Raw genomic sequence first — 27,410 nt, forward strand, 5'->3', positions numbered from 1 at the left:
GAGGACCAAGGCACCAGGACACTCATTCTCACTGCTGAGAGCTGAACTAGAGATGAATGTGGCCCGCAACAGGAAAGACTGAGACCAGACACTCAGAAGATCTTTCCAGGCACCAGGACTGTGAGTCACTGACAGGGGCATGCAAAAAAAGGATGTGGCTTTTCCTACTTGGACGCAGGGGAATGGAAGAGATGACCTTGGAAGGCCTCCTTGGCACTTGCTGCTCCTGCCACTTGGCTGAGCAGCTGCCTGTGGAGGCTGCTACAGAGATCTGGATGGATTACATGGTGTGCACTCATCTTGAGGTGGCCCACTGGGGTCACAAAGGGTCTGGGAAGTGGCTGCCGCATGCTGATCTCTTGAGCTGGTTGACCTTATCCACCTCTCCCTGTGCCCCTTGGGGGTCTGAGAACTGAGCTGGAGCTCCTCTGGTGTCCCTGCTGGCCGCTCGCCAGGCTCAGATGCCTCGGGATGGGTGCTCTGCAGCTAGCAGGCTCAGCAGGGCCCATGAGTCAAGCATCTGGAGCGTAGTTGGGCAGCTAAGTGCTAACTGAAGCCCTGGCGTGTGAGCCCCGGGCCAAACACCGGCAGCTGCCTCCAGCCCCTCCCTCAGGGACTATGCACCCAGCCATGAATACAGTGTGCTCAGCTGGATGGTCTGACTGGAAGGAACAGGGACAGTGCCTGACACACAGGAAGCTTATTTGGGGGCTGAGAGTGGGAACGAATGCAATTTGGTGCCAGGGTCAAGGACCCAAATTGTCTCTTAAGTATGGGGTCCTGTGAGTGGGGGGCAACGTGGGGAGATCAGGCCAGAGTTTGGTTTGGCTTAAACTCTCCCGCAAATGACCAGAAGGCCTCAAACTAATTCTGGGCTGTAGCTGCAGCAAGGAAACATAGCAGCGCAATATAAAGAAGAACTTCTGGAAATGCCAGATGGGGATGGACGAAGCCAAGGCCCCAGCCACCTTTGCCCCCCCCATGTCCTCAACTCTCGGCCACCTGTGCCACCTTCTATGACAGCCCTCTCCCTGGTGGGGTCCAGGCCTGGAAGGAGGGCCCCTCACTAGGCTGGAGCTGGAGACCTGATACAGTTTTGGAAACTCTTCTAAAGCTGACTCTGGAGGAGAAGGGTGGTGAACGTGGCTGGGAGGTGCGCGGGCAGAAAATCCTGCTGGGGAGCAGAGCAGCATTCTGTGGGAAGCCCTGGGAAAGGAGCTGCCCTTGATCTCCCTCCATTATCCACTGCACTCAGGCTCAAGATGCACTCTTCTGCTCAGGTGGGGAGCCCAGGCCTTGCTCTCACCAGTCTTGAGCTCACAGAAGAGCATTTCAAGGCCCTGAGCCCTACCTCAGGACAAGGATCCGACCTCCTTGGAGATAATAAACTTAGGAATAGGGGCAGAAGGCAAGGAAGGTGTCCAGGGTTGGAGGAGAAATAGAGGGATCAATATAGGCGGGGAATCCAGGCTCCTGGGGGAGCATGGCTCCATGGCCCCAAGAACCCCCATCTCCCTGAGACCCTGAGAACTATCTGGCCTAGGCTTCTACACCTGGCAAATACTGGCATTATTACCATGCCAAGCACAATGCAGAGATTAAAAGTGTGAGTTCTACTGGCCGGGCACGATGGCTCATGCCTGTAATCCCAGCACTTTGGGAGGCAGAGGTGGGCAGATCACCTGAGGTTGGGAGTTTGAGACCAGCCTGATCAACATGGAGAAACCCTAAAAATACAACGCTACTAAAACCTACTAAAAATACAACTCTACTAAAAATACAAAATTAGGTGGGCGTGGTGGTGCAAGCCTGTAATCCCAGCTACTCGGGAGGTTGACGCAGGAGAACTGCTTGAACCCGGGAAGCAGAGGTTGCGGTGAGCCAAAATCATGCCATTGCTCTCCAGCCTGGGCAACAAGAGTGAGACTCCATCTCAAAAAAAAAAAAAAAAGTGAGTTCTGGAGCTATTGGGTTCAAATGCCTCACTCTGTCCTTTATTCGTTGTATAACTCTGGACAAGTTTCATAACCTCTCTGGGCCTCAGTTTCCTCATCTGCAAGATGGGGCTAGAACAGCACCTCTTCCATAGAACTGTGAGGATAAATGAGATAGCTGTAAAGTGCTTAGTGTCTACACTTCATGGTAAACACTCTGTAAATGTCAGTTGTTAGTTTGGGGTGTACTCAGTAAGTATTTGTTGAATGAATGAATGAATGAATCAATCAATCAATCAATTTTTGGAAGTAATGAGACAAGGAGAGAGAAGGCCTGAGAAAAAGATCATTTTATCGGTCTCTCTGACCCTGAAACCTCTAGGCCTCTCTTCTTTTGGAGGGAGGGAGTTTCCTAAGGAAGATTCCATAGTCTTCCTTCATCTCTCAATCATTTCAGATCTGTGACCCTTAATCCCTAGCTGAGCAGTCCTTCTGGACGTCTGACCCCAGTCCCTCCCACTACCATCAAGCTCCTTCCCTCTTGCCCCTGGGTCAGCTGCCCCTTTCTGGTTTGGGGGAATGTTTGCTGTTGCCCAGCCTACTCCTTCCTGTTCTAAGCTGGGCCCAGGGCAGGGAGGATTCAGAGTGGAAGCTGGAGAAACACTTCAAAACCTAGGAGTATGTGGGGGTCATTAATTTAAAGAGACCCAATCCTGACCAGCATGGGTATAAGAACCTTTTAGATCTCAACCTGATGAGATCTTTCTCTTCCTCTCTTTATTGACTTTCCAGATAGTGTCTTCCCCTCCTCCACCCCAGGCCACGCCCTGATCTTTGCCCAGCTCCTCCCCTTTGAGGCTTGTCTCCTTAGGGTCAAGAATTTTAAAAGAGCGTTACTGCTAAGGCTGCACATCTGTTGGGCACCATGAACTTTTTCCAAACATAAACTTGTTTTACATAAAATCCAGACTTTGTCAGAGCACTGGAAATCTCCACCCAGGACAAAGCCTGATCCTGGGTCCTTCTCTGAGCACCCTGCACCCACCCCACCCTCCTCCTCACTTCCCTCAGCACCCAGCCCCAGAATTTAGAGCACCTCCAGCTCAGGACCAACCATGCTCACCCTTCTTCCCTTAGATAAACTTCCTTTCAAAGCCTGGCTTAATCCTTTCCCCAATTCTGAGCCTCCCTCTGCTGGGGGAGGGGTGGGGGGAGCATGGGTGCCCGGCTGCTGGGCAGAGGGGGAGGGGAGCGGCTGCCCGAGTAGTGACCCAACCCGGACTCAGACTGCAATTCTCCCAAGTTCTTTGTGACACAAAAGGTAAACAGAAGGCCTGGCTCCCCCACCCCCCACCCACCCCCACAGATCTCCCCTCCCACAGCCAGCCAGATGGGCTGGCAAGCTGGGGGGAAGGGAGAAGGGGAAAAAAGGGCAGATTGTGCAAAGGAAAACAAAAGAGACAGAGAGACATCAAGAGACAGGAAGCACGGAGAGACTGCGAGATAGTTGGTAGATGAGGGATAAGGGGGGAGGATAAGAGAAGGGGGAACTTCGTGACGTGACTGCAGCAACAGAGATCGCCTGGGAGGAGCCGAGACCCAGACACAGGAACAGAAAGGGACAGAGGGAGTGACCCACAGGGATGCAGAAACATGAGAAGTGACCGAGGGAGACCCTAAAGGGAAGAGGCAGGGGAGAAGAAACAGTGAGAGAGGTACAAAGAGACAGGGAGAGCTGCAGACAAACTTTGAGTGACAGGGATAAAGAGGCTAAGCTAGCAGAAGGTCTGGCTGATCAGGTGGAGACAAGAGAAAGTGGAAGTCTTTTTGCCCCACCCCTGCAGTGACTGTATTTCCTTTGAAAAGCTGCCCACTTTTTGGTGTTGGAACTGGCAAGAGCAGTTCTCCAATGGGTCCTTGCCCTCCCTCTGTGCCAGGCCCACTCTCCAGCCCAACCCAGAGCCAGCAGGGTGCTCTCCTCCTCACCTGCACAGCAGAGGCAGACTGTTTGCTGTCATTGTTCCCTGGGGAGCTCAGGCCTGAGGCCTGCTGCAGCAGGAACTGCCGGGCCACCTGGAGAGCCTGCAAGACAGAGGCTGAGTCAGCAATGGCCTGGGAGGCTGGGTGGGATCCAGAGATTAGGGAGTGTTTGGGGCAGTAAGGAGAAGGAGCTTAGGTTAAGGTGGAAGGTCTTGGGGGTCACAGGGTCATGGGTCCATAAGGGCTTGGGATAAGGGCAGTAGGAGTCACTGAGAAGAGCTGTCAGGGGTTCAGGGATCAAAGCCTCTACAGACTCAGCCTGGGACCCAGTGAAGTTTTGTTAGGACCCAACGGGGGCAGCAAATGGAAGGGCCCATGGCCAAAAAGGGACTCTAGAGGAAAATAAAGGTGGTGAACTCAGGGCATTAGTAAATCAGTACTATTGGTTGAGCATCTACTATGGGTCAGGCACTGTACAGGCAAGAGCTTATTTAATCTTCCTCTGTAAGGCTGTGAGGTAGGGATTATTGCCCCATTTTGCAGATGAGGAAACTGAGTCTCTAGGAGGTTAAGTAACTTACCCAAGATCACACAGCTAGGCAGCATCAGAGCCAGGATTTGAGCCCAGGAAGCCTGGCTCCAAGGCCAACTGCCTTACTGGGTGGTCAGTCTGGGGGCTAAAAAAGTAGTATTCACTGTGGAGCCAGAGCACACATTTGGGGGGATGAGGGAAGAGCCCTGGGGTCGGTGGCACAAGGTCTGAGTACTATGTGACTTTCTGAGTTCAAGGATTGAACATGCATGGTGCTGGAGGAATTAGATCAAGTTCTGAAAGGTGAACTATCAGCAGAGATGCATGGACCATGGTGCTGTGGGCTTGGTGGCCACAGTGGCTTAGACTGAACTGAGCCAGAGGGGTCACAGGAGTGAAAGGCATATAGAGATTGCTGGAGGAATCGCTCTAGTGGGTCAGTGTGACAGTCAAGGAGTAGTAGTGGCCTGGGAGGTAAAGTGAGACATCTGGTAGGAGTGAGGGGTCAGGAGGGTCCAGGAAATTATCTATGAGGCCAGTCAAGACCTCTATGTCCTCACTCTGGTTCAGTGGGAGGTTTGAAGGCAAGTTCTGAATCCACATTTCAGGAGCACAAAAACTTATCTGCTTCCAGATTGCTCAAGACCCCTTTGGGAGTCAGTGCAGGTGCATCCAAGCCCTTGACACAGGGCTTCAACCTTAGGCAGTCCTGGGTTTGAATCCCAGCTGTGCGGCCTGCCAGCTATGACCTTGGGCAAGTTATTCCAGTTCTCTGCACTTCAGTCTCCTTATCTGCAAAACTGGGAAACTACCCATCTCCAAATTACTAGGGGGATTAAAGGACCAATGTTTGGCATCCAGTCGGCATTCGGGAAGTGTTCACTCCCTTCAACTCTCATTAATCTCTCAACAATTCTCCACTTCACCTCCTACAGCCTCTCCCCAACATAGCCTTGTGCCCTGCGCACTTATTAGACGAAATGCGCCCGCTTGTGGCTCGCTTTCACATCTGTCCACACATTCACTTGTTTTTGCCATATGGACCCCTATTCTCCTACCCCACCACAAGCACCTTCAAGGCAAACCTTTTAAGGTGGGATATGGCTGCACTACCCATCGCTCAACAAGCAAAGAGAGTGTCCACTGTGTAGCAAGCATATACACACATCCACCTTCCCGCCTGTTTATCATCAGTGCGAACAGCCGAGCCTCCTGAGGCTTTAAATCTAGTTTATCTTAGGAGGGCATCTAAATATGCATTGGCCTATTGACGGGAAGGTGTCCTGCAGCAAACCTGGAGCTCAGATTGGTGTGCTCCTCACAGGCCACCTCCTTCCCCGGATGTCACACCCAGAGAAGTGCCCTGGGCTTCCAGAGGGAAACAGGATGTTTCTCCTCTTCTAGATTCACTTCAGAAAGCAGAAATCTGACCTTTCTAAGTCAAAAGGCTCTGTGGAAAGAGGAGGAAGGGTGGGGTGGGTGGGTGAGGAAGGGCAGGGAGTCAGGTGGTCATCAGGAAGGAGCCCCTGCCTCTACTACCTTTTACAAACCCCTCCAGTCTACTGACAAGTGCTCTTCGTCCTCCAAAGGTGGAGGTAGGGTAGGGTGGAGGGGGCACAGGGATCAGAGGCCAGGGGACAAGGGTAGGGGAAGAAGATGGCTCAGAGAGGCTGGCCAGCCCAGGAGACCCAAAAGGGACACTGGTTGGGGTGGGGAGATGAAGCACTCCATATCCCTGGGGGACAGGAGGGAGCAGCAGGGGAGGGGCTTCTGGGGGAAGTTGGGGGCAGAGCCCTGCTCAGTCTCCTGGGGTGGGATGGGGGGTGGCCAGGGGAGTTGAATTCACTCCCCACTGACTCTCTTACTTTGTGGTCCCCTGGAGCATGAAATTACACGATTTACAGGAAAAAAATGGCAAGGCCTTGCAATCTCATTCCTGAGACCTCTCCCTCCCTGTGACAGGCCCTTCCTCCCCCCACACCCCCACCCACAACCCCTTTCCTTCTTCGTGCCCAGGCCAGGGCTCTCCCCTTTAGGCCAGATGAGAGCCAGGTAAGACCTTAGGTCTGGTCAAGGCTTCCCTCCCACCATTTCTTCTCATATGTAGGTCCTCACTCACCCACTCCTCTCACATCTATGAAGTACCTGCTTCGTGCCAGGGACCAGGCTAGTGGCTGGGGATACAGAGAAAGAGAACATGGCCTCTGCCCCCCAGGGCTCACAGCTCAGGTTCTGTGATGATAGCCTCTTATATAAAGAATGATAGGCCGGGCACAGTGGCTCATGCCTGTAATCCCAGCACTTTGGGAGGCTGAGGTGGACAGATCATGAGGTCAGGAGATTGAGACAATCCTGGCTAACACGGTGAAACCCCATCCCTACTAAAAATACAAAAAATTAGGTAGGCATGGTGGTGGGAGCCTGTAGTCCCAGCTACTCAGGAGGCTGAGGCAGGAGAATGGCGTGAACCAGGAGGTGGAGCTTGCAGTGAGCCGAGATGGCACCACTGCACTCCAGCCTGGGTGACAACAGAGCGAGACTTCGTCTCAAAAAAAAAAAAAAAAAAAAAAAAGAATAAGGAACTAGGAACTAGTTAGCCTGAAGTGAGGGTGGGTGCCAGGGCTCAGAGAAGGCTTTCTTCTACCTGGGGAAGTCTGGGAAGGCTTCCCAGAGGTGGCTGCAGCACTAACTGGAGTCTTGCCACCTGAAGGGCGAATTCACACGGCGAACGAGGAGGGTCACATCTACCACGCTGCTGCACCAGATGTGTTCACACTGCCTGCTGGCACTGGGGCCTGGAGACCACTGGACTGCCCACCTCCGAGAGATGTGGGAAATAATGGGTCCTAACTCTAACTCTGGCAGATCCCCAGCCCCACTTTCTTTGAATATGCCAACCAGACTGGGGCCTCCTTGAAAGCACAGATGTTGTCAAATATAGCTGTGAACCCCCATCGTCAACCACCAGCACAGAGCAGACATGCGATACCCACTCACGAAATTCATTTTAGTCTAGGCTGAATATGGGAGGCTGGCACAGGCTGACACTAAGCTTAGCAGCTAGCATTTACCTTGCAGTTTCCAAAGCACTTTTTCAAACATTTAACTGAAGCTTCACAACACTGAGCTAGGTGGAGCAGGTACTGATGTCCCTATTTTACCGACAAGGAAACTGAGGCCTGAGGTTCCACAGCTAGGAAGTGGGAGAGTCCAAACACCTCTGACTGCTCAGGGTTCACCCCACTGAGGGGTCTCCATGATCCCATGCACAGTCCAGTGAGGCCTTCAAATCTGCCTTCTCCCTAATCTGCATGTGTTTAGCCCTCCAGTGAGAAGGGGAAGTGAAGATGGTGGAGGTAGAGGAAGAAGACCAAGAAAGGAAACTCCAGGAGAAAAGTGGGCTCAGTTTCCCTTCCCTACGGACAAGAGATATCCAAACACAGCCCTGGGTGAGAAAGGTGTTCAGATACCCACACCAGGAAGAAGCCATTATGGAAAACCTAGGGGAGGAAGGAAGAGGGGGCTTAGGCAGAGTGGAAAACTGGGAGCTATCTGGCCTCTCAAACCTCCTATTTTTCCTCCTTCTACCCCTGGGACTGAAAACCAAATGCTCAGCTCTGTGGTTTGGGGATGATGTCCAGTTTCCCTCTAAGGGAGGCATACTGTCCATTCATGCATGGACTTCAAGAGAGATCTGGATCCAAGTTCTGGGTCCACCGTATACTGGGTAACCTCGGGCAAGTCGCCATCTCTTTGGGCCTCCATTTCTTCTTCTGCAAAACTGCAACAACCCCATACTTTCTTCATGGGGTTCCTGGGAAGAACACGTGGGACTGTGTACATGGAGTACTCAGCACACTGTCAGGCATCCAGTAGGTCCTGGACGAACACTATTATGATTGATCTTTCACCAGCAGCTCCTGGTCATTTGCCTGGTGCCACCCGGAAGGCCTTGCTAACCAAACCCTCTTCTAGCCCAGCCCCCATCCCCCCTCAAGCTTAAGAACTCAGTCTCGCTAATGAAGCTGAACTCTCCTCCCCCCATCCCCCATTCAGAAGTCATTAGCAGGATCTCCGCAATTAGGAACAAATGGCTTATAACGGATGGCATCCAGGGAGGGCGGCTGGGATGGTGGAGAATGAAGCTGTAGCTTTGAGGGCAACAGGGAGCTGCTATGAATAGAAAAACAAGTCTTGGTGCTGTGGGGTCTCTCTCTTGGGACCACACTCCCATTTCTGGTTCTGGGAATTTGGGGTTGGTGGGAGGGGTGGGAAAGGGGTCATTCTCTCTCAGGAAGCCAGGTGTGGGGCTATTCACCAGTCCTTTCAGCAGGCTGGAGGATCCTAGATCTGTGTTGGGGTGCCAGCCTTATTCTGTGTGTGTGCGGGAGGGCAGGGAAGTGATAATCAGGGAGACGAGCTTGAAGGACTGTTGACAATGAGCAGTTGAAGAGCATGGGCCACAGCCCTGGAGAACTGCAAGTATTAGAGGGTATCTAGTCCAGTATTTTTCAAATTGCTGCTCATGGCCCAGCAGTGGGTCATAATATCAATTTAGTGGGTCAAAAATAGGTATTTTCTAGTTCACTGATAGATGGAGAAATAGAGATCCAGAGATGGGCAATGATTTGTCCAACGGGACACAGTGGCAAAAGCAGAACCTGAATGTACCAGACCTGAAACTGGGCTCTGCACAGGGAAGAGACACCAAGCGCTGGCAGGGCAGGACGGAAGAGGTACTAGCAAATTCTGGTTTAATTTGGATTGTGGTGAGGGGCAGCCAAAACAAACTCCAAACTTCCTTTGTCTGCCTCTGGCTGGTTTTGGCAAAACTGGGATTCAGTCTTATCTAAATTGTCTCCATAATTAATTTTCACTGGAAACTGGCTGGATTCAGGAAAAGAATGGACTAGAAGGGTATTTGAGGGTGCTGGCCCACCTCACCCCATTCCAAGCCAGAAAAGCATCCCTAGGAAAGCCTACTACCTTTACCTCCAGAGCCACAGCATGACTATTAATTTAGCAACAATTTAATGAGTGGTTATCAAGCCCTGCAGGGCACTCACAGTGTCCTCAGTACTGGGGACTCAGCGTCTTTGCTTTAACGGGGCTCACATTCTAATGGGCCGAGACAGACACTACACAGACAGACATGCAAACTCTGAGCTGGTGGTGAGTGTCCTGCAAACCCTGGCTGGCTGGCTGGCTGGCTGGCTGGCTCTAGGGTGTGTGGCCAGGGACAGCCTCTCTGAGGAGACACAGCATTAGGAGGAGGCACTCTTCCAAGGGAGAGTATCTGAGGTGGAGGGAACAGATGGTGCAAGGGCCCTGCCGTGGGAAAAGCTGAGTGCATTATGAATTGAAAAGCCAGTGTGGCCAAGAGAAGAAGTCCCAGAGGTGTGCAGGGGCCAGATTACACAGGGACAATGATTTTTTATTTCATTCTATACTTGAAAAATCGCTGAAGGATTTTGAGTACGAAGTGATATTGTCTTTCAGGGTAGATACTTACTGCTGGTAAACAATGGATGCCAGTAAGTACTCACTGGTTCAAAGTAAAGAAGGGACACCTCTTCATCTACCCCTCAAAATGCAACTCCTCAGGGACCAGAGGATGGAAGAAAGGGGTACAAGGAGGAGGAGTTAGAGATTAGTGGCCCTGACCACTGAAGGAACTGACCTGGGGGGAGGAAAGTTCTTGACCAGCCAGGCTTTGTAACCTCCAGCAAAGAGACATAAAAATGAAATTACACAGAGAAGGGGGACAAGGAAGGTGGGGAGAGGAGACCATAAAACCCCCGAAGTTATTCCGCACCTTTTTCCCTTGGGAAAAAAAAAAAGCTTTTTGGAAAAGGCTGTAAATTTTTTTTACACCAACCTCGTAAAAATGACATCGGCACATTCTCAAATTAGAACCATTAAAATGAAAACCAGCAATGCACAGACACAGACAGGCTCACATGGGTGGGAGACGACTCACATCCTGGGCATACAGCCCTGGTTTCAAGACCCCTTCCCCACCAAGTGCCTTGAAAATGCCTCCTCTCTACAGGGAACTAGTCTCTGGCCTCAGAGAGATGAGAATTTACAGCTGAACTCAACAGCGTGAATGAGGAACTGTGATCCTTCAAAGGGCTCCTTCATTCTCTTCATTCCCTGCACCACTGCTCTCAAACTCAGGCAGGCTTCGCACCAGCAGTGCCCGGCCTTTGCCTGCTTCTAGCGATGATGCAGCCCAGGGCTCATCCAGCTCCTGTAGCCAAAACCAGCTCTGCAGGGTGTCATGAGAAGGACGGCCAGAGTCCTCAGTGCCTGGAAGGAACCCTCTGACCTCCAGCAAGGAGGTGAAATCACCAAGGTGGTGGTGGGTGGCCAAGTGGCGGTGATGCAGAAGTTCCCGTGATCACCTTCCCCATTCTTGGTGGCATTTGGAGATGGATACCAGACATACATCCCTCCCACCAGTATCTGTGGAGTTCTCTGGAAATGGGTCTGTGCTGAGGTCTGGGTTCTGAGCCACTTCACTCTAGCCACTTCTGCAATGTAGGGTTGGAATGGGGGCAATAGTGAGGGGGGATGCAGTTCTCATCCTGAGATTCCTAGTGGGCCTTCTCAGAATAAAGGTGCTACCCCAGGGGAAAAGCCAGCTCTCCGACTGAGGGTTCCAGGCCAAGTTGTGCCCTGATGAAGTGACCCTAGGATGCAGCCTTCTCCACTTCAATCCTCAAGATAAATCCCTTCTCAGAAGGAACATTTACCTCCCTTCCCCAAATTCTCCTCTGTATCCCCAGTTCTAATCAGCAGGGACAAGAATTCTGCCATGAAGGGGAGGTGAGGGAGGGAAGAAGAGGGATTTCAGAATTCCATATTAGGAGGGAAGCTGGGGGCTCTCCTGCTGGTAGAGTGGGCTGGCTCCTTTTAGTCCCAAGAAAGCAAGGGTCTGCAGATCCCTCCTCCAGGATCCAGTCCCACCCTCTGCCCTAGCACTACTCCCTCCTAGGGGAATTTTCCAACATAGGAAACAGGGCGGTCTTTGGCTCTCAAGGACCTGGGAGGGGTACAACAAGGGGGATGGTTAAGGCCCTCTCCTGGCCCGGCTCCTCCCACCTCCCACCTGCCCTCCTCTCACTGTGTCCAGGCCAAGGAGAAAAGGGCAGTTTCTGAGTGTTCCCCAGCAGCTGGTATGAACTGGTGTGATGTCCCTAAGCCTCCCCCCTGGTGAGTGCAGGCCCCAACTCTCCTTCCATGCCATGGCTCCTCCACGGGAGGGGCTCATTCTCCAGAAGAAAAAGGAGAATGCAGAAGGTCTGGGACCAGACAGGAAACAGTAGAATCTGGGGCACACAGGCAGCAGTCCTGAAGAGAAATGGGCCCCGGACCTGCAGACGAAAGACAACTGTTGACTCTGTGTGTGTGTGTGTGTGTGTGTGTGTCGGGGGAGTGGGGGGTAAATTCACCCTCTGAATCCTCCCCTTCCCCCGCTGTCATCCCTCTAAGTAGCTTGGGCAGAGGAGGGCCAGATGGGGGAGGAAAAGGAAAGAAAAGCCTCTCCCATTCTTCTTCTCCCTTCCCCCAACTGCCTGACATCCCCCCCTTTCTTTGAAGGGGGGTGAGTTAAAAGCCCATTAATGTGCAGAACCCCCCAACCCTTTTGAATCTCCTCACAGGATGTGAACGGGGTGGGATTTGGCCCAGTTGCCATGGCAACTGCGGTGGGAGTTCCCAGACTCTAGGCAACCCTCCCGTGACCCTTGCTGACCTGTCACCCCCACAACCCATGGACAATGGGAGTGCGCGCTCCAGAGGCCTAGGACGCCTTTCGGCATGGCCTCAGCACTGCCGCCAGTGGCTCTGCCTGCCCCCACCCCACCAGCTTGGCCCTCCTGGCCCCAACTTGGCCAGCACACCCAGACCAGCCCCCAAGACCTCCCCTCCCAAAATCTGGCACACACTTCTCCTAGGCTCCATGGCCCCTATCAGAGAGTGTCCTAAGGGTATTTGTGGGGTGCCTGAGAAAACCCCCACACTGGGAACATTTTCATACAAATGAAATCAGATTAGGATAAAACACAAGGGCAACTTTCAAAGAAAAGAGCCACCCCATAGGGTAAAAATGCAGGGAGGGGCACTGTGGTAGAAGCGTTTGCCTTGGTGAGGGAAGGGACGGATGGGCCGCGGGTGTGTCCACAGTCTAGGGTATTCTTTAAGAGCAGCATGGTGCCCAGTGCAAAATAAGGCTGAAGGTGTGTTTGCAGCTTGACTGACTGCTCCAGAGCCTACTGTACTTCCTGCATCTTCTCCTCAGGGTAGACAGAGTCCTCACAGGGCATAAGACTGCAGACTTGGTGAAAGCTCCAAGGACAGCGTGGAGGTGGTATGGCTCTGTCACTCACCAATGACCGGGCTGAGATGAGGGAGGTGGAAGCTGGGGCCTCAAGGGCTGAAATGGGGCAGCCAGCTAAGGACCCTCTCCCTCTAGTCAGACCTGGCCTGACAGCCAAGCCAGGTCACCCCCCAGCCTCTGTTTAAACAAGCTCCCAGCCTGCTCGTTGCATGGAAACAAGCGCCTGCTCTTGTTCCAAAGTGACGTGGCCACCCTCTTCAGCACTGTTTGTTTCAGCCTAAAGTCCTGTCATAGGCCTGACTTCTGACTCGCCCCGTTTATCTCTCTCCTCTCTGTCAACTCATTACTCCCAAAGGCCAGGATTGCATTTCCAGGGCTTGTTTACTGAGAGCAGAAGGACAAGGACCAACAGACAGACAGACAAAGACAGAGGGGCTTGGAGAGCCACGGAGGGTACGAGGAGAATGGGATCAGCGTGTGGCCCACAGACCCTCTCCCACCCCACTTCCTATCAAGTTTGCAGATGGCGCTAGAGTGGCTACTTAGGACCAGTGGGCAGCATTGCTTCTCTATCACAGAACCCTTTCAGGTTGGAAATGAAATGCTCTCATTTACTCATCAACAGACATTTCCTTAGCACCCACTATGCTCAAGGCCTCGCTGCCTCCATTTCCCACGGCGACTGTGTGATGGAGAACCAGCAAAGGGGCAGGTGTGCTGAGCCCTGAACTAGGAACTGGGAGAGTGAGGTCTACGCAGCCTTTATTGTGCCATCTTGACACGTCAGTGCCTACCTCTGGCTCTCATCTGTGCAATGGGAATAATAATATCCACCTTGCAGGGATGGTGAGACGACACAGCATACGTGAAGGCCCCAAAGCACCAAAGAGACGAAAGGCATTGGTTTGTCCTCTAAGTCCTTTCAGGGTGGGTTGAGAAGGAGCAGGAACCCAAAGGGCCAAGCTGTCTTTCCCAAACTTGTTTATTCTCCAATTACGAACATTTGTTGTTGGGGACCAGAAAATGTTACCCTTGAAACTCCCCCAAAAGCCTCGTTCACACGTTCAGGGTAGAGGAATAGCCCATGGACTATTTCATTTTAATTGAAAATCTTATAATTTTAATTTTGTAAGGTTCTTTTCATAGTTTGGAGCCAAGAAAACCTTTTTTAAGTCTCAAATATGTTCCCTGGCCCTGGGCGCTCTGCCCATAGTGAGCCCAAATGGATAAAACAGCCCTCTGCCTGCCTCCAACTCCCCACCCCAGTTTATTTGTGAAACAGATATAGGATTTTCCAGGACTGTGGGATATTCCCCAAAACAAACAGGAATAACTGGAACGTGGAATATAGATGGGAAAACATGGCTCATGTGCAACGCAGAACCAAGAAACCTGATCAGTACAGACAGTTCTGTCTTTCCCCACCCCAAACATTTCCCCAGTTATCCAGAGAACTGTGTTCGCTCTTCACTTTCAGTAATTTTTTAAAAGAAACTTTCCAGTTTCAGCACTCCCCAACCCCTACCGCATTTAAAATTTTTCATAACTCTGTCTGCACAGTCACAGAGAGGGAAGAGCTGGCCATACAAAATGGGTGGTGTTGGAGATTTCTGGTGGGGTGTGTTTTGCTATTATGTTGGTAAGGGGTAGGATTTTGCCCTTTAACCTTCTGTCTCCAGCAGACGGCACAGACTCTGTGGGTCTCTTCCCCAGGGAACCTGCTTAGGAAGGCTTGGGAGATGCCAGCGAACGCCTGAAGACTATCTCCCTGGGGAAGGGAGTCAGGCCCTTCCCTGCTCTAGCCTCCACTGCTGGCAAGAGAAAGTGATTTTTGAAGTCCTCTGTTCTGTTCACATCCACATCAACAAGTGAGCTGCACGTGCTGCACACCCAAATTGCATCTGATCCCAACAACTCTGTACTTTAGGTGCCAAGGAGGCCAGGGCTCAGGTAGGCTCATGACTTGGTCAAGGTCATGCCACTGGTTAAGGGGCTGGCTGGGACTTAAATCAAGTTTCTTCAATTCCTGCTTTAGCGCTGGCTGACCAGCTCCATGCAGGGGAGTCAGGCTTCTGATGGTGTTGCCTCCAGTCTGACTTCTGGCTCCAACGAATATGATGGGAAAAGGCCCCTTAGGGACAATGAAGCTGGGCTGTGGGAAAAGGAGGACAGAGTCCCAGGGTGAACTTGGGAGAGACGGCAGGGCCATGGAGGCGCACATGAGGGCATTGTGGTACATACATGTGTGCATGCATGAGGCAGTAGTGGGGTACTGAGCGGGAGGTACACACAGAGCCCTGCTTCTCCCTGTTCCTAGCAGACCCCCACATCCCAAGGGCCAGCACCACCAGCAGTGATTCCAGGAGCAGAGTCAAATCAGAGAAAGAGAATCCCAAGGCCAGGGCTGGCTGGGCAGGTTCTCCTCAACTTGTTGAGCATGACTCTCCTTTTTTCCCCAGGTGGGACCAGGACATGAGGCCCCTGCTCTGTCATCACCCAACCAGATCTAGACCCATTCTAGTGTCTCTAGATTCTCAGAGAGGTTGGTTTTAAACTCCTGAACTCTGCACTTCGGGGTGGAAGAGGAAATAGAAGACACAGAAAGAGGTTCCCAGTTTGAGCCCTAAAAATGGAGGCCTGTCTTTGCCTACCTCTCTTGGCCTTTACTCAGCTGCCTGGGCCTCTCTTCACTGCTTGAAATGGAGGCCCAGGCTGACTCAGGCAGATAATCTTTTGCAACAGAAATAATGTGAAGATCCCCGTGTGCATAGCAACCTCTTAACCCTGTTCATTTAGCTAGTTTCCTAGCCAGTGTGCAGGTGAAAAGTGGAGTGCCCACCAATCCAACATGCCAATCTCAAGCCTGCTGCCCAGGTGTGTGTCTGTCTCTTCTTATTGGCATTTCTGGGACAGTCTCAAGCTTCATGATCTCAGACCTCTGAGTCCCACTTCTCTCTCTTGAAAACGCTGTGGTAGCCCAGGCTCAAGGTGGCCACCAGAATGGGTGGGTGGACAGGGAGTCCTTGGAAGCTGGACTGTCTTAAGAACGGTAAAACGATGCTGCCTGGCAGGGAGTGATGCTCCAGCAGCCAAGATGAAGTGGAATGCGGCCTAGTGCCCCCTCTCCCACTCCCAGATACCCCAAGGCACACCAGCTCCTACCTGTTGCTGCTGAAAGTGCAGCAGCTCCGCGGGGCTCATCTCACCATTGCTGTCTGCACCTGTGGTCATGTCCCTGCCCGTGCCACTTGCAGTTGTCCCTGTGGCCCCACCACTGCTGCCATCGGTTTGCCCAGAGAGGCTGCCCACACCATTCTGACCGGATGGAGCCGACCTGATTGTCTCCGAGGCAGATTCCACCATCATGTCGCTCTAGTGGTACCTGGAGGAGGAAGAGAGACCCAGGGGAGAGGCTGAGGCTGAAGGCTGAAAGGGCAGTGACTGCTGACCCCCAAAAACACAACCATCGCCACAGGAGCAGTTGGGCATCTACTCCTTCTCAACTTCCCAGAGGCTGCTCCTGGGATGCCTGATGGAGTGTGGCCCCTCTGGAAGTCCCCCCAGGTGAGGGGCGGCTCCACATCCCCCACCATGTGTTCTTGACTTCTAGGAGACCTCGTGCTGGGGTGGGGAAGGGAGGAGATAAAGCCCTTGCACTGCCCCTCTGGGTGGGGATTTTTTGCCCCAGTTGAGGTTTTGCACTGTTTATAATAATGACATGAAGAAGGGCTCTTTTTTTTTTTTTTTTTTGAGACGGAGTCTTGCTCAGTCGCCCAGGCTGGAGCATAGTGGTGCGATCTTGGCTCACTGCAGCCTCCTCCTCTCGAGTTTGAGTGATTCTTCTACCTCAGCCTCCTGAGTAGCTGAGATTACAGGTGACTGCCACCATGCCCAGCTAAATTTTTGTGTGTGTATTTTTAGTAGAGAAGGGGTTTCACCATGTTGGCTAGGCTATTCTCAAACTCCTGACCTCAGGTGATCTGCCTGCCTCAGCCTCCCAAAATGCTGAGATTATAGGCATAAGCCACAGCGCCCAGCCCCCGTCTGGGTCTTAAACCTACACCAACAAAGCAAAATCAAAAGTTATTCACTAGGAACCCACTAGATTACTGCCTTCCTACCCCCACGTGAAATGGACTTTGTGTTTGCTCCCATCCCAGGCCACAGAAGGTCCAAAGCAACAATTATTCTTTTATAAAAAAGGCTGCCACTTGCCCAGCACCTACTGGGAGCCAGACACTGGTCTTGGGCATGGAGGTGTGCAATGAAGGAAGATCTGGTTCCACTTTCCATCTTCCATTTTAAAGCCCTCAGCCTAGCACCTGGTCAAAAGTAGACACTCAGTAAGGTTAACTCACTCTCCATAGGAACCATGATTTCTCCTCCTGAGAACTGTGGGAGAGAGTTATCACGCCAATTTTACAGATGGAAAAACTGAAGGTCCAGAGAGTTAGGTTACGTACCCAAGACAAAGAGTCAAGGTCTGGATCCCCTGACCCCAGAAATGCCTCTCAAGGAGTGGCTGAAACATCCTCCGAGAAAGAGATGGTAGGTGTTTGGGATGGCCAGGGCAGTGAGGAGGAGGAGGAGGCCTGAGCTGCTTTTTATAACTCACAGAGGTTACAACAGCTTTTTAAATTTAATTTAATTAATTAATGTATTCATTTTATTTTATCTTTTTGAGACACAGTCTCGCTCTGTCACCCAGGCTGGAGTGTAGTGGCACAATCTCGGCTCCCTGCAACCTCCGCCTCCCGGGTTCAAGCAATTGTCCTGCCTCAGCCTCCTGAGTGGCTGGGACTATAGTAGGCATGCAACACCATGCCTGACTAATTTTAGTAGAGATGTTGGCCAGGCTGGTCCCGAATTCCTGGCCTCAACTGATCTACCTGCCTTGGCCTCTGAAAGTGCTGGGATTATAGGCATGAATCACTGCACCTGACAAGGTTCCAATACCTTTAGTATGAAAAGCTGTTCTCAAATTCTGGGGGCTCCCCAACTACCTCCGAGTCACAGTCCCTTGAGAAGAACATGGATTTCAGTCAAACAGGTCAGACCATGGTTGGTATCTACTACTGATTTTTGATCCATCTTAAACTCCCCAGCCCTCAGATTCCTTGTCTGTGGTAGGACAATGTTTCTTGGCACCTATGGGAGATTGGTTCCAGGATCCCTGTGGATACCATAATCTCCAGATGCTCAAGCCTCCCAGTTTGTCCTGCAGGACCTGTGGATACAAAAGTTGGCCCTCCCTATCTGTGGGTCCTGCATACTGCAAATACTGCATAGTATTTTCCATCTGTGGTGGATTGAATCCACAGATGTGGAACCTGCGGATAAAGAGAGCCAAGTATATTTCATCCCGACCTCCAAGTCTTTTGAGGGGCAAATAAAACATGCACACAGCACCTGACAGCACCCCCAATATTGATCAGTGCCTTCTCCACCCACCCTAATTGTAAGGGTGAGGACATTGAGACCCAAAGAGGTCAAGGACTTGGTCCAGATTGCACAGAGATCATCAAGGGATAGAAGCCACATGAGCATTTAGCAAGGCCCATGGAAGCCAGCCAGTTTCTTTCCTCCTGATTTGATCTCTTTTGGCCTAGGCAGACCCTATAACCACTGGTCTCCCTGACTCAACTGACAGATGAGGGCCTTGTAGGTAACAATGAGAAACTGCAGAAAGAGACTGGACTGTGATTTCTCTAGTTCCTTCCCCCAAGGCAGCAGCTCCCCAAAGCATTTCCTCCCACTCCCAAATTCTCTCCTTTCACTCCAGAAGAACTCTTCTCCCTCACGCTACCAAGCTATTTGCTCAGCTTTCATCCTGGCTGGATGCAGAGTGGGGAGGAGACAGAGAACTGCAAGGGGTCCACAGAAGCCACATCCCTGTTCCTGTGGCCCCTCTTCATCCGTGACTCTGGGTGTCACTGTCCCAGTGAGCCTGAGTGGCCTCCCGGGTGCCCTATATTTGTGAATTTCTCTGTATGTTTCCAAGGGCTTGCTATTCCCCCAACCCAGCTGCTGCTCCACTCCTAAGTTCTGAGAGGAGCTGGGCTGGAGTAAGGGCAGGATGGGAGTGATGGTTCGGAAGAGATTGAGCACTCGGTCTCAGGCCTTAATGGCCATGTCAGCCTGAGGGCTAGTGGCGGTGAAATGATGGATGGGGTGGGCACCATCCTCCACTTGCCACAGCACAGGGCTCCATCATCCTCCCCTGAAATCACCCAGCCAGCAGCACCTTCCCCCACTTGGGCCTGGGCCTCAGTTACATGAGGGGGATGGGGAGACAGCAGGGAGGGGGGCCTCTCCCCCAACCCTGGCTCTGCTGGTGGTGGAAAGCAGCTGCCCGCTCTGATTCCAAGTCTAGCTTCTCTGAGATCTGAGAACTCCTGGGCCCCAGGGGACAAAGACCAGAGCCTCAGGGGTGTGTATGCATGCAAAAGAGAAAGGAAAGAGAATCTGGCAGTTACTTCCCTGGGGTTAGGGAGAGTGGCCCCCTTTCAACGCTCAAGGAATACCATAAAGTTGCAGATCAGACAGTAAGTTTGGAAAAAGAGAAAAAAGGAAGGAGGAGGTTGCAGACAGAGGTACTTCTTTCTTTTCTTCTTATGGGGGGGAGTATGACACCCAGTGAACAACATAATTGCTGCAATGTGGTGTATAATAATAGCTATTCAGGGGCTGATCATTCATATTAAACAGGGTGAAGCAAGCCTCTCATTTGCATGCTTGAGATTATATGCATTTGAAAAGTCATTTCCGCAGGGTGTATGAATGGCATTAATTCCCATGTGGCATGCTCTGTCCCCTCCAGGGTCTTTACCCCACTGACACACACCCATACGCCTCTTTCCATGCTCCCGCCCACCTACCAACATACCCCCGAAACCTGCAAGACAGGCACACCCAGGTGCTTTCCGAATTCTCACCTCTGCCCTGAGATAACTGCCCTCCAAGGATGAGCACACCAGCAGCCGCATGTCTCCTGCCCATCTCTCCACAGGGTGCCATGATAGCACCAGGGTGCTCCCTGCACTGTGGGCGAGCAGGCTCTGGGTGCCTGGGACCCAGTCAGCTAGAGACAGGATGGGGTAAGGTGATGGAGGGAGGCCTTGATTATCAGTCCCCTGTAACTACAAGGGTGTGGGGTGTGGAGAAGAAGTCAGTGTCCACAGGAGCCTGAGCCCTGGCTAGGGGAACAGGCAGGGACCTGGGCTCAGCCACACACCACGGAGATTCCTCTGCCCTCCCCTTTCTCTGAGCCTCTATTTCCCATCTCTATATGAACAGGTGGTCTTGAAGGTCTCTTCTCACTCTCAGCCTGGCATATGGACATGAAAACATAGTATTTCAGTGAATACTGGAGGCACTGACGGTCTGCTGGAGTCACAGCCCGGTCCCTTTCACAGTGGACTCCACCCAGTGTAGACCTGAGCTGCTTCCTCTGGTACCAAGGAGCAAGCTCCAAGAGGTCCTCCTTTCTTCTCCACACACCCCTATCCTCCCAATCCATGCTCCTCCCCCAGCCACCAAGGTCCTCAGCAAGGAGCAGCTGAACACCTGCGGAACAGAAAGGCAGAGACTCTGAGAATTAGACCATCTGGTTTCTAGGCTCAGCTGTGTGACCTTGGGCAAGTCACTGGGGTGCTCTTTCTGCCTCCATACAATAAGGTAGGGGTTGGCCAGGGGTCTAAGGTTCGCTAATACTGGGCTCTTATCCCCCACCCCAGACTTCCCATACCCCTCTCCTACCACATGTTGGGGGCAAATGGAGATAGCACTGGAGGCCGAGTTATCTTGGCAGGTCCAGGATTTGTCTGAGGCTCAGGTCCTGCACTTAGGCAGGACCTAGTCGCCCAACTCGCAGCGTTCCCCGTGGGGGAGCCAGGGCACCTCGGAGCCTATGTCAGGCCTGGAGGCTCCTGCAGATGCCGTCGGAAGGAAGCTAGGTCAAAGCCGCCGCTGCCTCTTCCGCTCTGGGGGAGTCTGCGGGCCGCTGGGGGCTCCCACTTCCCCCGAGGCTCCTGGCTCATCAAAGAACCTGGGCGGGTGAGTGCGCAACAAGGGACGCCCTTGGAACTCGCCGGAGACGGCCCCGTCCCCTCCCTGGCCGGAAGTGATGAGTTCCACCTACCTTGGGGCCAAAGGGGGGACCCATGGGCTGGGGTGCTTTTGGGGAAGGAGAAAAGGGACGGGGAGCCCCACATGCGGAGAAACCTTTTGTGCCTTTTCGCGGGCCCATATGGCATAGCGAGTATTAATTACCGTCGCTTTTTAATTAACAATCGCTTAATCTGAGCCGTAACATTTGCCATGACACCCTGCGCCTCGCCGCGAACCCGCGCCGCCCGCCCTGCCAACTCATCAATTAATTTTTATTGACGTTTTCTTCCCCAAACAGGCACAATACCAGGGTTTTCCAATTAACACCTCTGCGATCTCTAATTAGTGCAATTAACAGACTGATGGATGCCCGGAGTTTACCCGCGGGGGAGGGAGAGAGGAGCGGGGCAGCCCCCAGCGCGCTCCTGGGCGCGCGTCCTGCCGGGAGCACACGTGCACGCGCAGCTGGAGTGGAGATGCGGCCTCAGTTCTTAAGGGATACACGGATGGGGAATGACCACAGGTGGCCCGTACCCAGAGCAATGGTGGCAGTTGGAATTTAAATAAGGTATTGTTTCCAGTTCTCCGGAAACCTATAATCTAGTCTGGGAGATAGCAGGACGCGAACCAGCTGACAGCCTGACCCTGGAAGTTGGTGTCTAGCCCCAGCTCTAACACCAATTTACTACTGAGTGACTTGTGTTTTTAAGGGGGAGGGGGGAGTCTCACTTTGTTGCCCAGGCTGGTCTCCAACTCCTGGGCTCAAGTGATCCTCCCTCCTCAGTCTCCCAAAGTGCTGGGATTACAGGCCTGAGCCGCCGCACCTGGCCTACTGAGTGACTTCGAGCAAGTTGATTCTCCTCTTTTCTCCTCTGTATAATGGGGAGAACTGGACTAGATGTAACCATCTATTTTATAATTTATAATTCCAACAAAGATTAGGAAGCAGACTGCAGTAAGAGGTAAGATTTCTTAAAATACAATAGCACGGAGTAGAAGGTGAGAATGATGGACCACAACATTAAATCAGGGGTTGCAGACCTGAGTGCATCAGAATCACCTTGGAGAGCTTGTTAAAACACAGGTTACTGGGCCCCAGTAGAAGTTTCTAACCCAGTAGGTCTGGAGTGGGCCTGGGAATCTGTATTTCTAAGAAGTTCCCAGGTGATGCTGATGGTGGTTGTCCCAGGCAATGGGGCTCCAATGATGAACACTAACTTTAGTTCTGAGTTTCCTGATGGGCAAAACTAGATGATATATCTGCAAAAGCCATTCAATCATTCAACATGCATTTAGGGCCCCATTAAGTGAAGCACTGGGGATCTACCTGAAGGAAAGTGAAATGTGGGCCCTACTGAACGAGGCAGTGCAGCAGTGTCTTTAGATGCTCTGAGAGCTGTAGGTAAAGGACTCAGCAAGGGCAACTGGTAATGCCGGAGGTCCTAACCCCTTCTCTTTTTTTCTAGATAAAGCTGGCACTTGTTTTTCCTCAAAACAAGTTTCCTAAAAACCAGTGGGGCTTTAGCCATGAACAAAGTCATGCTTCTCTCTCCTCCAGTGGTTGGCCAGGAGCATGTTTCACCAGCAACGACCCTTCATCCATTCATTGGTACGACCAATATTTAAATACCTACAGTGTGCCAGGTTCTGTGTATGCAGACTTCAGCAGAGCAGGACACAGGCCTTGCTCTTGTGGAGCTTATGTTCCCATGAAGAGGGTACAAATGTTAACTAAACACATAAGTAAATGGAGAAGCCTACTAAGTCAGATACATTCTGTCAAGTGTGGGTACAGGAAATAAATGGGGATCTAACATAAGCGGAGAGGGGCAGGGAAAGTCTCCTTTTCCCAGGAAAGGGCATTTATGCTTAGATATGAAGGCTGAGTAGGTATTGGCCAAGCAAAGTATACAATGAATGCAGGGCAAACATATGCAAAGGCCTTTATTTTACAAAAGAAGGGTCATCAGTTTCAGAGTTTTCCAGAACTAAAAGTCTTTGAAATACATACATTTCTAGATTATATAAAAAGACACACATGTGGATACCAGAGCACAAGGATGTCTTCTAGTTCCTTCTTTCTCTATTTGTTTCTTTCTAGCTATCCTGCTATATCTTACCTGTGTCAAGAGATATAAAACAGAGGGCTTTTCAGAGCAATGAGCCCTGGCCCTAGAAGTTTAACTGCAGGATGCTTCCCAATCCAAAGTCCCAGGGACTAGCCTCCCCCATTCAGCCCTGGCCCCAGAGGCCCAGTGGCTTCTGGCTTCAGGCTCCAGGTAAGGGGAGGGCTCCAGGGCAGTGGCCACTTGGGGCTTCTGGCTTACTTAGCCAACCACTCATTTGCCAGATGACCTGCTAACCCTTCCTGGCTTCTTATTACCTTTGTGACATTCTGGACTGAGGTCAGCAGTCTGAGCCTTGGTTTCCTTATCTGTAATGTGAGGTTAATGCCAATACATTTTCCTTCCAGGGTTGCAGTGATATCAAATAAGACACACTGCATGAGGAAGACATTTAGAGAAGGGTAGTTACTATAATTATGGGGGTCCAGAAAGTCCTGCTACAACCTACCTCTGAGTGGGCTATGGTTTAAAAATTGATCCCACCCTGCTCTCCCAGCCCTTGGGTCAGCACTTGAAGAAAGTGAGGCAAGACCCATGGGTTAGAATGTGGCTATAGCTCCAAAATAGGTCCTGAAGCCAGAGCTGGGTGATGTGAGTCATGCACTGCTTGGCTCCCTGATCATGCCAGCAGTTTCTCTCCCCAAGCACATGGGACTCTGTGAGTTCCAGAGTAGGCTTAATCCCTCTCCAAGCCCCTGCCCTCCTTTGGCACTCCTCATTGTGTGGGTCAGAGGCAGGCACCCTGGGCTTCCCTCTGTACCCCTACCTCTGTCTGAGTTCCTGGCCTGGGAGTCTCCCTAAATGACTGTGATATCCTAGAAGCCACCTACCTCAACTCTAGGGACCATTCAAGGCCTCTCAGCACACTTCGGTGCTCAGAGGAGCTCAGTACAAGTGGCAGGGCAAAGACATTCCTATCTGAAAGCCTCCAACAAAGCCTTCGATTTGGAAGGTGAAGCTGCCATCCTGTGCTGTCTGTTCCAGGTCCTCTCCCAAGTTCCAACTAACTTTGTTTCTGAATCCTAAAAGTAAGAGACATCCTGGTAGAAAATTTTGAAAAAAAGGAAAAAAAAATAGAGTACTCATAATCCTACCCCATAGAGATCTAGCCCTTTGGGATATACAGCCTTTCCAGTCAATCCACTCTCACTCTCTTTTGGCATATAAACATCAAAAAAGTGAAATTGGGGTCATAATCTGTACATGGTTTGAATTTTCTTCTTTTTCCACTCACCACTTACTATCATAAGCATTTCCACATGCCATCAAATATCTTAAGCAAGTTTCTAATGGTCACACAGTTGCCTGAATGGGCCGCATGTTCCAGAATGTATTGAGCCAATCCCCTAGAATTGGACATCGAGGCTGTTAGCCATGTTTTACTATGACTCTGCAGTAAACACCTTTATGGGAACAGGATACTCTACATTTTTGACTATTTGCCTAGGATACATGTTTAGAAGGTGGAACTGCATATTTTTAAGGTTCTTGATATATTCATTCCCAAACTGATGCCCATAAAATTCATACCAATTTTGTCCAATTCTCCTTTAGCAAGGCAGCCACATCTCATAAGACTCTCGGGCCCTAACCTCTTTAGTGATTTCCCTCAATTCTCCTCAGCTCCTTCTCCAGGAGATTCTCAGAGCCTGAATAAGGCATTCGCAACTCAACACTATAGGCCCTGTCAAGTCTGGGTGAGTTCCCTAAGGTCAGAGTGGGGCAGGGAGCCTTCACCTGCAGCTGATACTGAGCACAATGGGCACTGGGGTTGGGGCAAATGGAGGTGAGTAAAACGGAGCCCTTGCTTTTGCAGGGCTTGAAATGGAGAGAGGAGAGACTAATGGGCAGGTAAGCTTTCCTTCTAAACATCAGAATCATCTGGGGAGCTTTAAAAAAACAAACCAACCAACCCATACCTATGGCCCACCCTAAGTCAATTAAATCGCACTCTTCAGGGAATTGGACCCAGGCGTGGATTTTTAAAAAAGCTTTCCAAGCATTCTAAATTCCCAGTGCAGCCAGGATTGAGAACTTCCATCTTACACAACACACACAGCTTTACAAATGTTATGTTAGATACTGGGGACCATGGAGCCTGGAGGGTGCTCCGGAAAGGCTTTCTGTAGGAGGTGGCTTCTGAGCTGAGCCATGATGCAGCAAGGCCTTGGCACACAATTTGTGAATATATTTTATTGTTAAAAACTATTCGACTGCCAGGCGCGGTGGCTCACGCCTATAATCCCAGCACTTTGGGAGGCTGAGGCGAGCAGATCACAAGGTCGGGAGATCGAGACCATCCTGGCTAACACGGTGAAACCCCATCTCCTAAAAATACAAAAAATTAGCCAGGCGTGGTGGTGGGTGGGAGAATGGCATGAACCCAGGAGGCGGAGCTTGCAGTGAGTGCCACTGCATTCCATCCTGGGCAGTGGCAGACGGCGACACTGCACTCCATGGGAGAATGGCATGAACCCAGGAGGCGGAGCTTGCAGTGAGTGCCACTGTACTCCATCCTGGGCAGTGGCAGACGGCGACACTGCACTCCATCCTGGGCAACAGAGAGAGACTCCATTTCAAAAAAAAAAAACCTTTGATTCACAGAGTCTGCAAGAGTGCTTTTCTACAGCCTCTCCCTCCTCTCTCCCCCCATGCAATTTTGCGCTCATTTTGACAGAGGATGGAACCACACTTCAAAGATGCCAAAGACTTGACAAGGTTACCTGACTGCTAAGTGGCTGAGCCAAACTGAAACCAGGTGGCTCTTCTGACTCCTAAACCAGTGCTCTTCTCCGCGTCCTAACTCCCCGAGTCGCTCTGGAATCCAAGCCTTCCCTCACCCCTACCACCACCCTCCAGCTCACCTTTTACTGGCTCCAGCCCTGAAACGCTCCCACAGGCCCTGGCAAGGTGGCCTCCCTCAATACCCCTTCCTACTACACAGACCAAAAAAAAAGAATTAACAATAAAGGGGGAAAAAAAGAAAGAGAACCAAAGATCCCACTCCATCTCATTAAGAAAGTAAACATAAGAGCCATCTAAGTGTCTAATTAAGCTTCTAATTAGTCCCTGCTTGTTACTAATGCAAATTAGATTACTCCGCTTAACTACAGCATGTCCACAACACCCTTGTTAATTGCGGCCTTTTGAAATTAAATTACTCCCTAATTAGCATATCAAAGCCATTGATTCGGAGCTGGGAAAGATGAGGGCAAGAGGAGCCGAATGCCAAGTTTGGTTAATCAGAGACGGCTAATTAAATAGTGACGTCTTACGTGGGGGGCCTGCTGGTTAAGGGGTAGGGGCAACTCGCCCAGGGCCTGAATGGCCATCTGGAGCCTGGTTCTGGTAGTGCCTTTGGCACCAGGGTTTCCTGTGGGCACAGGAGGGGCTCTAGTGGGCCTGGGACAAACCACAGAGTACGGCCATTTCTGGGCCTCTGGCTGTTCTGCCCAGCCTGCTCCAGACATGCCTTGGCCCCTCCCTTCATTTCCCCAGATGTAGGGGGCAAGTGATAACTTTATTATAGAGGGGCTCACCCTGTCAGGGATGGGCTGGTTTCATCTTGAAACAGGCCCCCAGAGACACAAGGGCTTATGGTAAGAAGACCTAACCTCTATGGTAGAAAGAAGGGAAAAAGAAACACCCACCACCATCACTTTTTTTTTTTTTTTTTTTTTTTTTTTTTTTTTTTTTTTGAGACAGGGTCTCACTCTGTGTGGCTCAGACTGGAGTGCAGTGGCGCGATCTCGGCTCACTCACGGCAACCTCTGCCTCTTTGGCTTAAGTGAACCTCTGGTCTCAGCCTCCCGAGTAGCTGGGACTACAGTCACACGCCACCACACCCTAATTTTTGTATTTTTTTTGTAGAAAGGGAATTTCACCATATTGCCCAGGCTGGTCTCAAACTCCTGAGCTCAAGCGATCCTCCCACTTTGGCCTCCCAAGTGCTGGGATTACAGGCATAAGCCACTGCGCCCATCCCACCATCAGTTATTAAGTAGCTGCGTGGGAGTAAGATTTGGGTCACGGTGTCCTTATAGGTCCTCTCTGAGCTCTTCTTGTACACTTCTTGTACAGACCCTGCAGAGTCTTTTTTTTTTTTTTTTTTTTTCTGGAGACAGAGTCTCAGTCTGTGGCCCAGGCTAACGTGCAGTGGCACAATCTCGGCTCACTGCAACCTCCACCTCCCGGGTTCAAGCAATTCTCCTGCCTCAGCCTCCTGAGTAGCTGGGACTACAGGTGCCTGCCACCACGCCCGGGTAACTTTTGTATTTTTAGTAGAGACGGGGTTTCACCATGTTGGCCAGGATGGTCTTGAACCACTGATCTCAGGTGATTCACCTGCCTCGGCCTCCCAAAAATGCTGGGATTACAGGCGTGAG

At 51.4% G+C, this 27,410-nt stretch overlaps 1 protein-coding gene and 1 long non-coding RNA gene across 10 annotated transcripts in view; one reads left to right on the forward strand and one right to left on the reverse strand.

Moving 5' to 3' along the window:
• Positions 1-25,834, forward strand: LOC135970631 (uncharacterized). The gene is made up of 4 exons (XR_010586419.1): positions 1-120; positions 22,366-22,508; positions 24,842-24,876; positions 25,703-25,834. It is a non-coding gene; the product is annotated as an uncharacterized lncRNA (long non-coding RNA).
• The window catches only part of FOXP4 (forkhead box P4), a 53,968-nt gene that overhangs the window by 18,556 nt on the left and 8,002 nt on the right, over positions 1-27,410 (reverse strand). For 8 of the 9 annotated variants that reach the window (XM_045390836.3, XM_045390835.3, XM_045390838.3 and 5 more), the window contains exons 2-3: positions 15,953-16,172; positions 3,921-4,016 (exon numbers count right to left, since the gene is read on the reverse strand). In XM_045390836.3, coding sequence (XP_045246771.1) covers positions 3,921-4,016; positions 15,953-16,156 — 300 coding nt within the window. In that variant the 5' untranslated portion in view covers positions 16,157-16,172. The remainder of the gene's footprint in view (positions 1-3,920; positions 4,017-15,952; positions 16,173-27,410) is intronic. The other variant, XM_045390839.2, reaches the window with a different exon arrangement.

The sequence above is a fragment of the Macaca fascicularis genome, chromosome 4, assembly GCF_037993035.2.
Source record: "Macaca fascicularis isolate 582-1 chromosome 4, T2T-MFA8v1.1".
Taxonomy (NCBI): domain Eukaryota; kingdom Metazoa; phylum Chordata; class Mammalia; order Primates; family Cercopithecidae; genus Macaca; species Macaca fascicularis.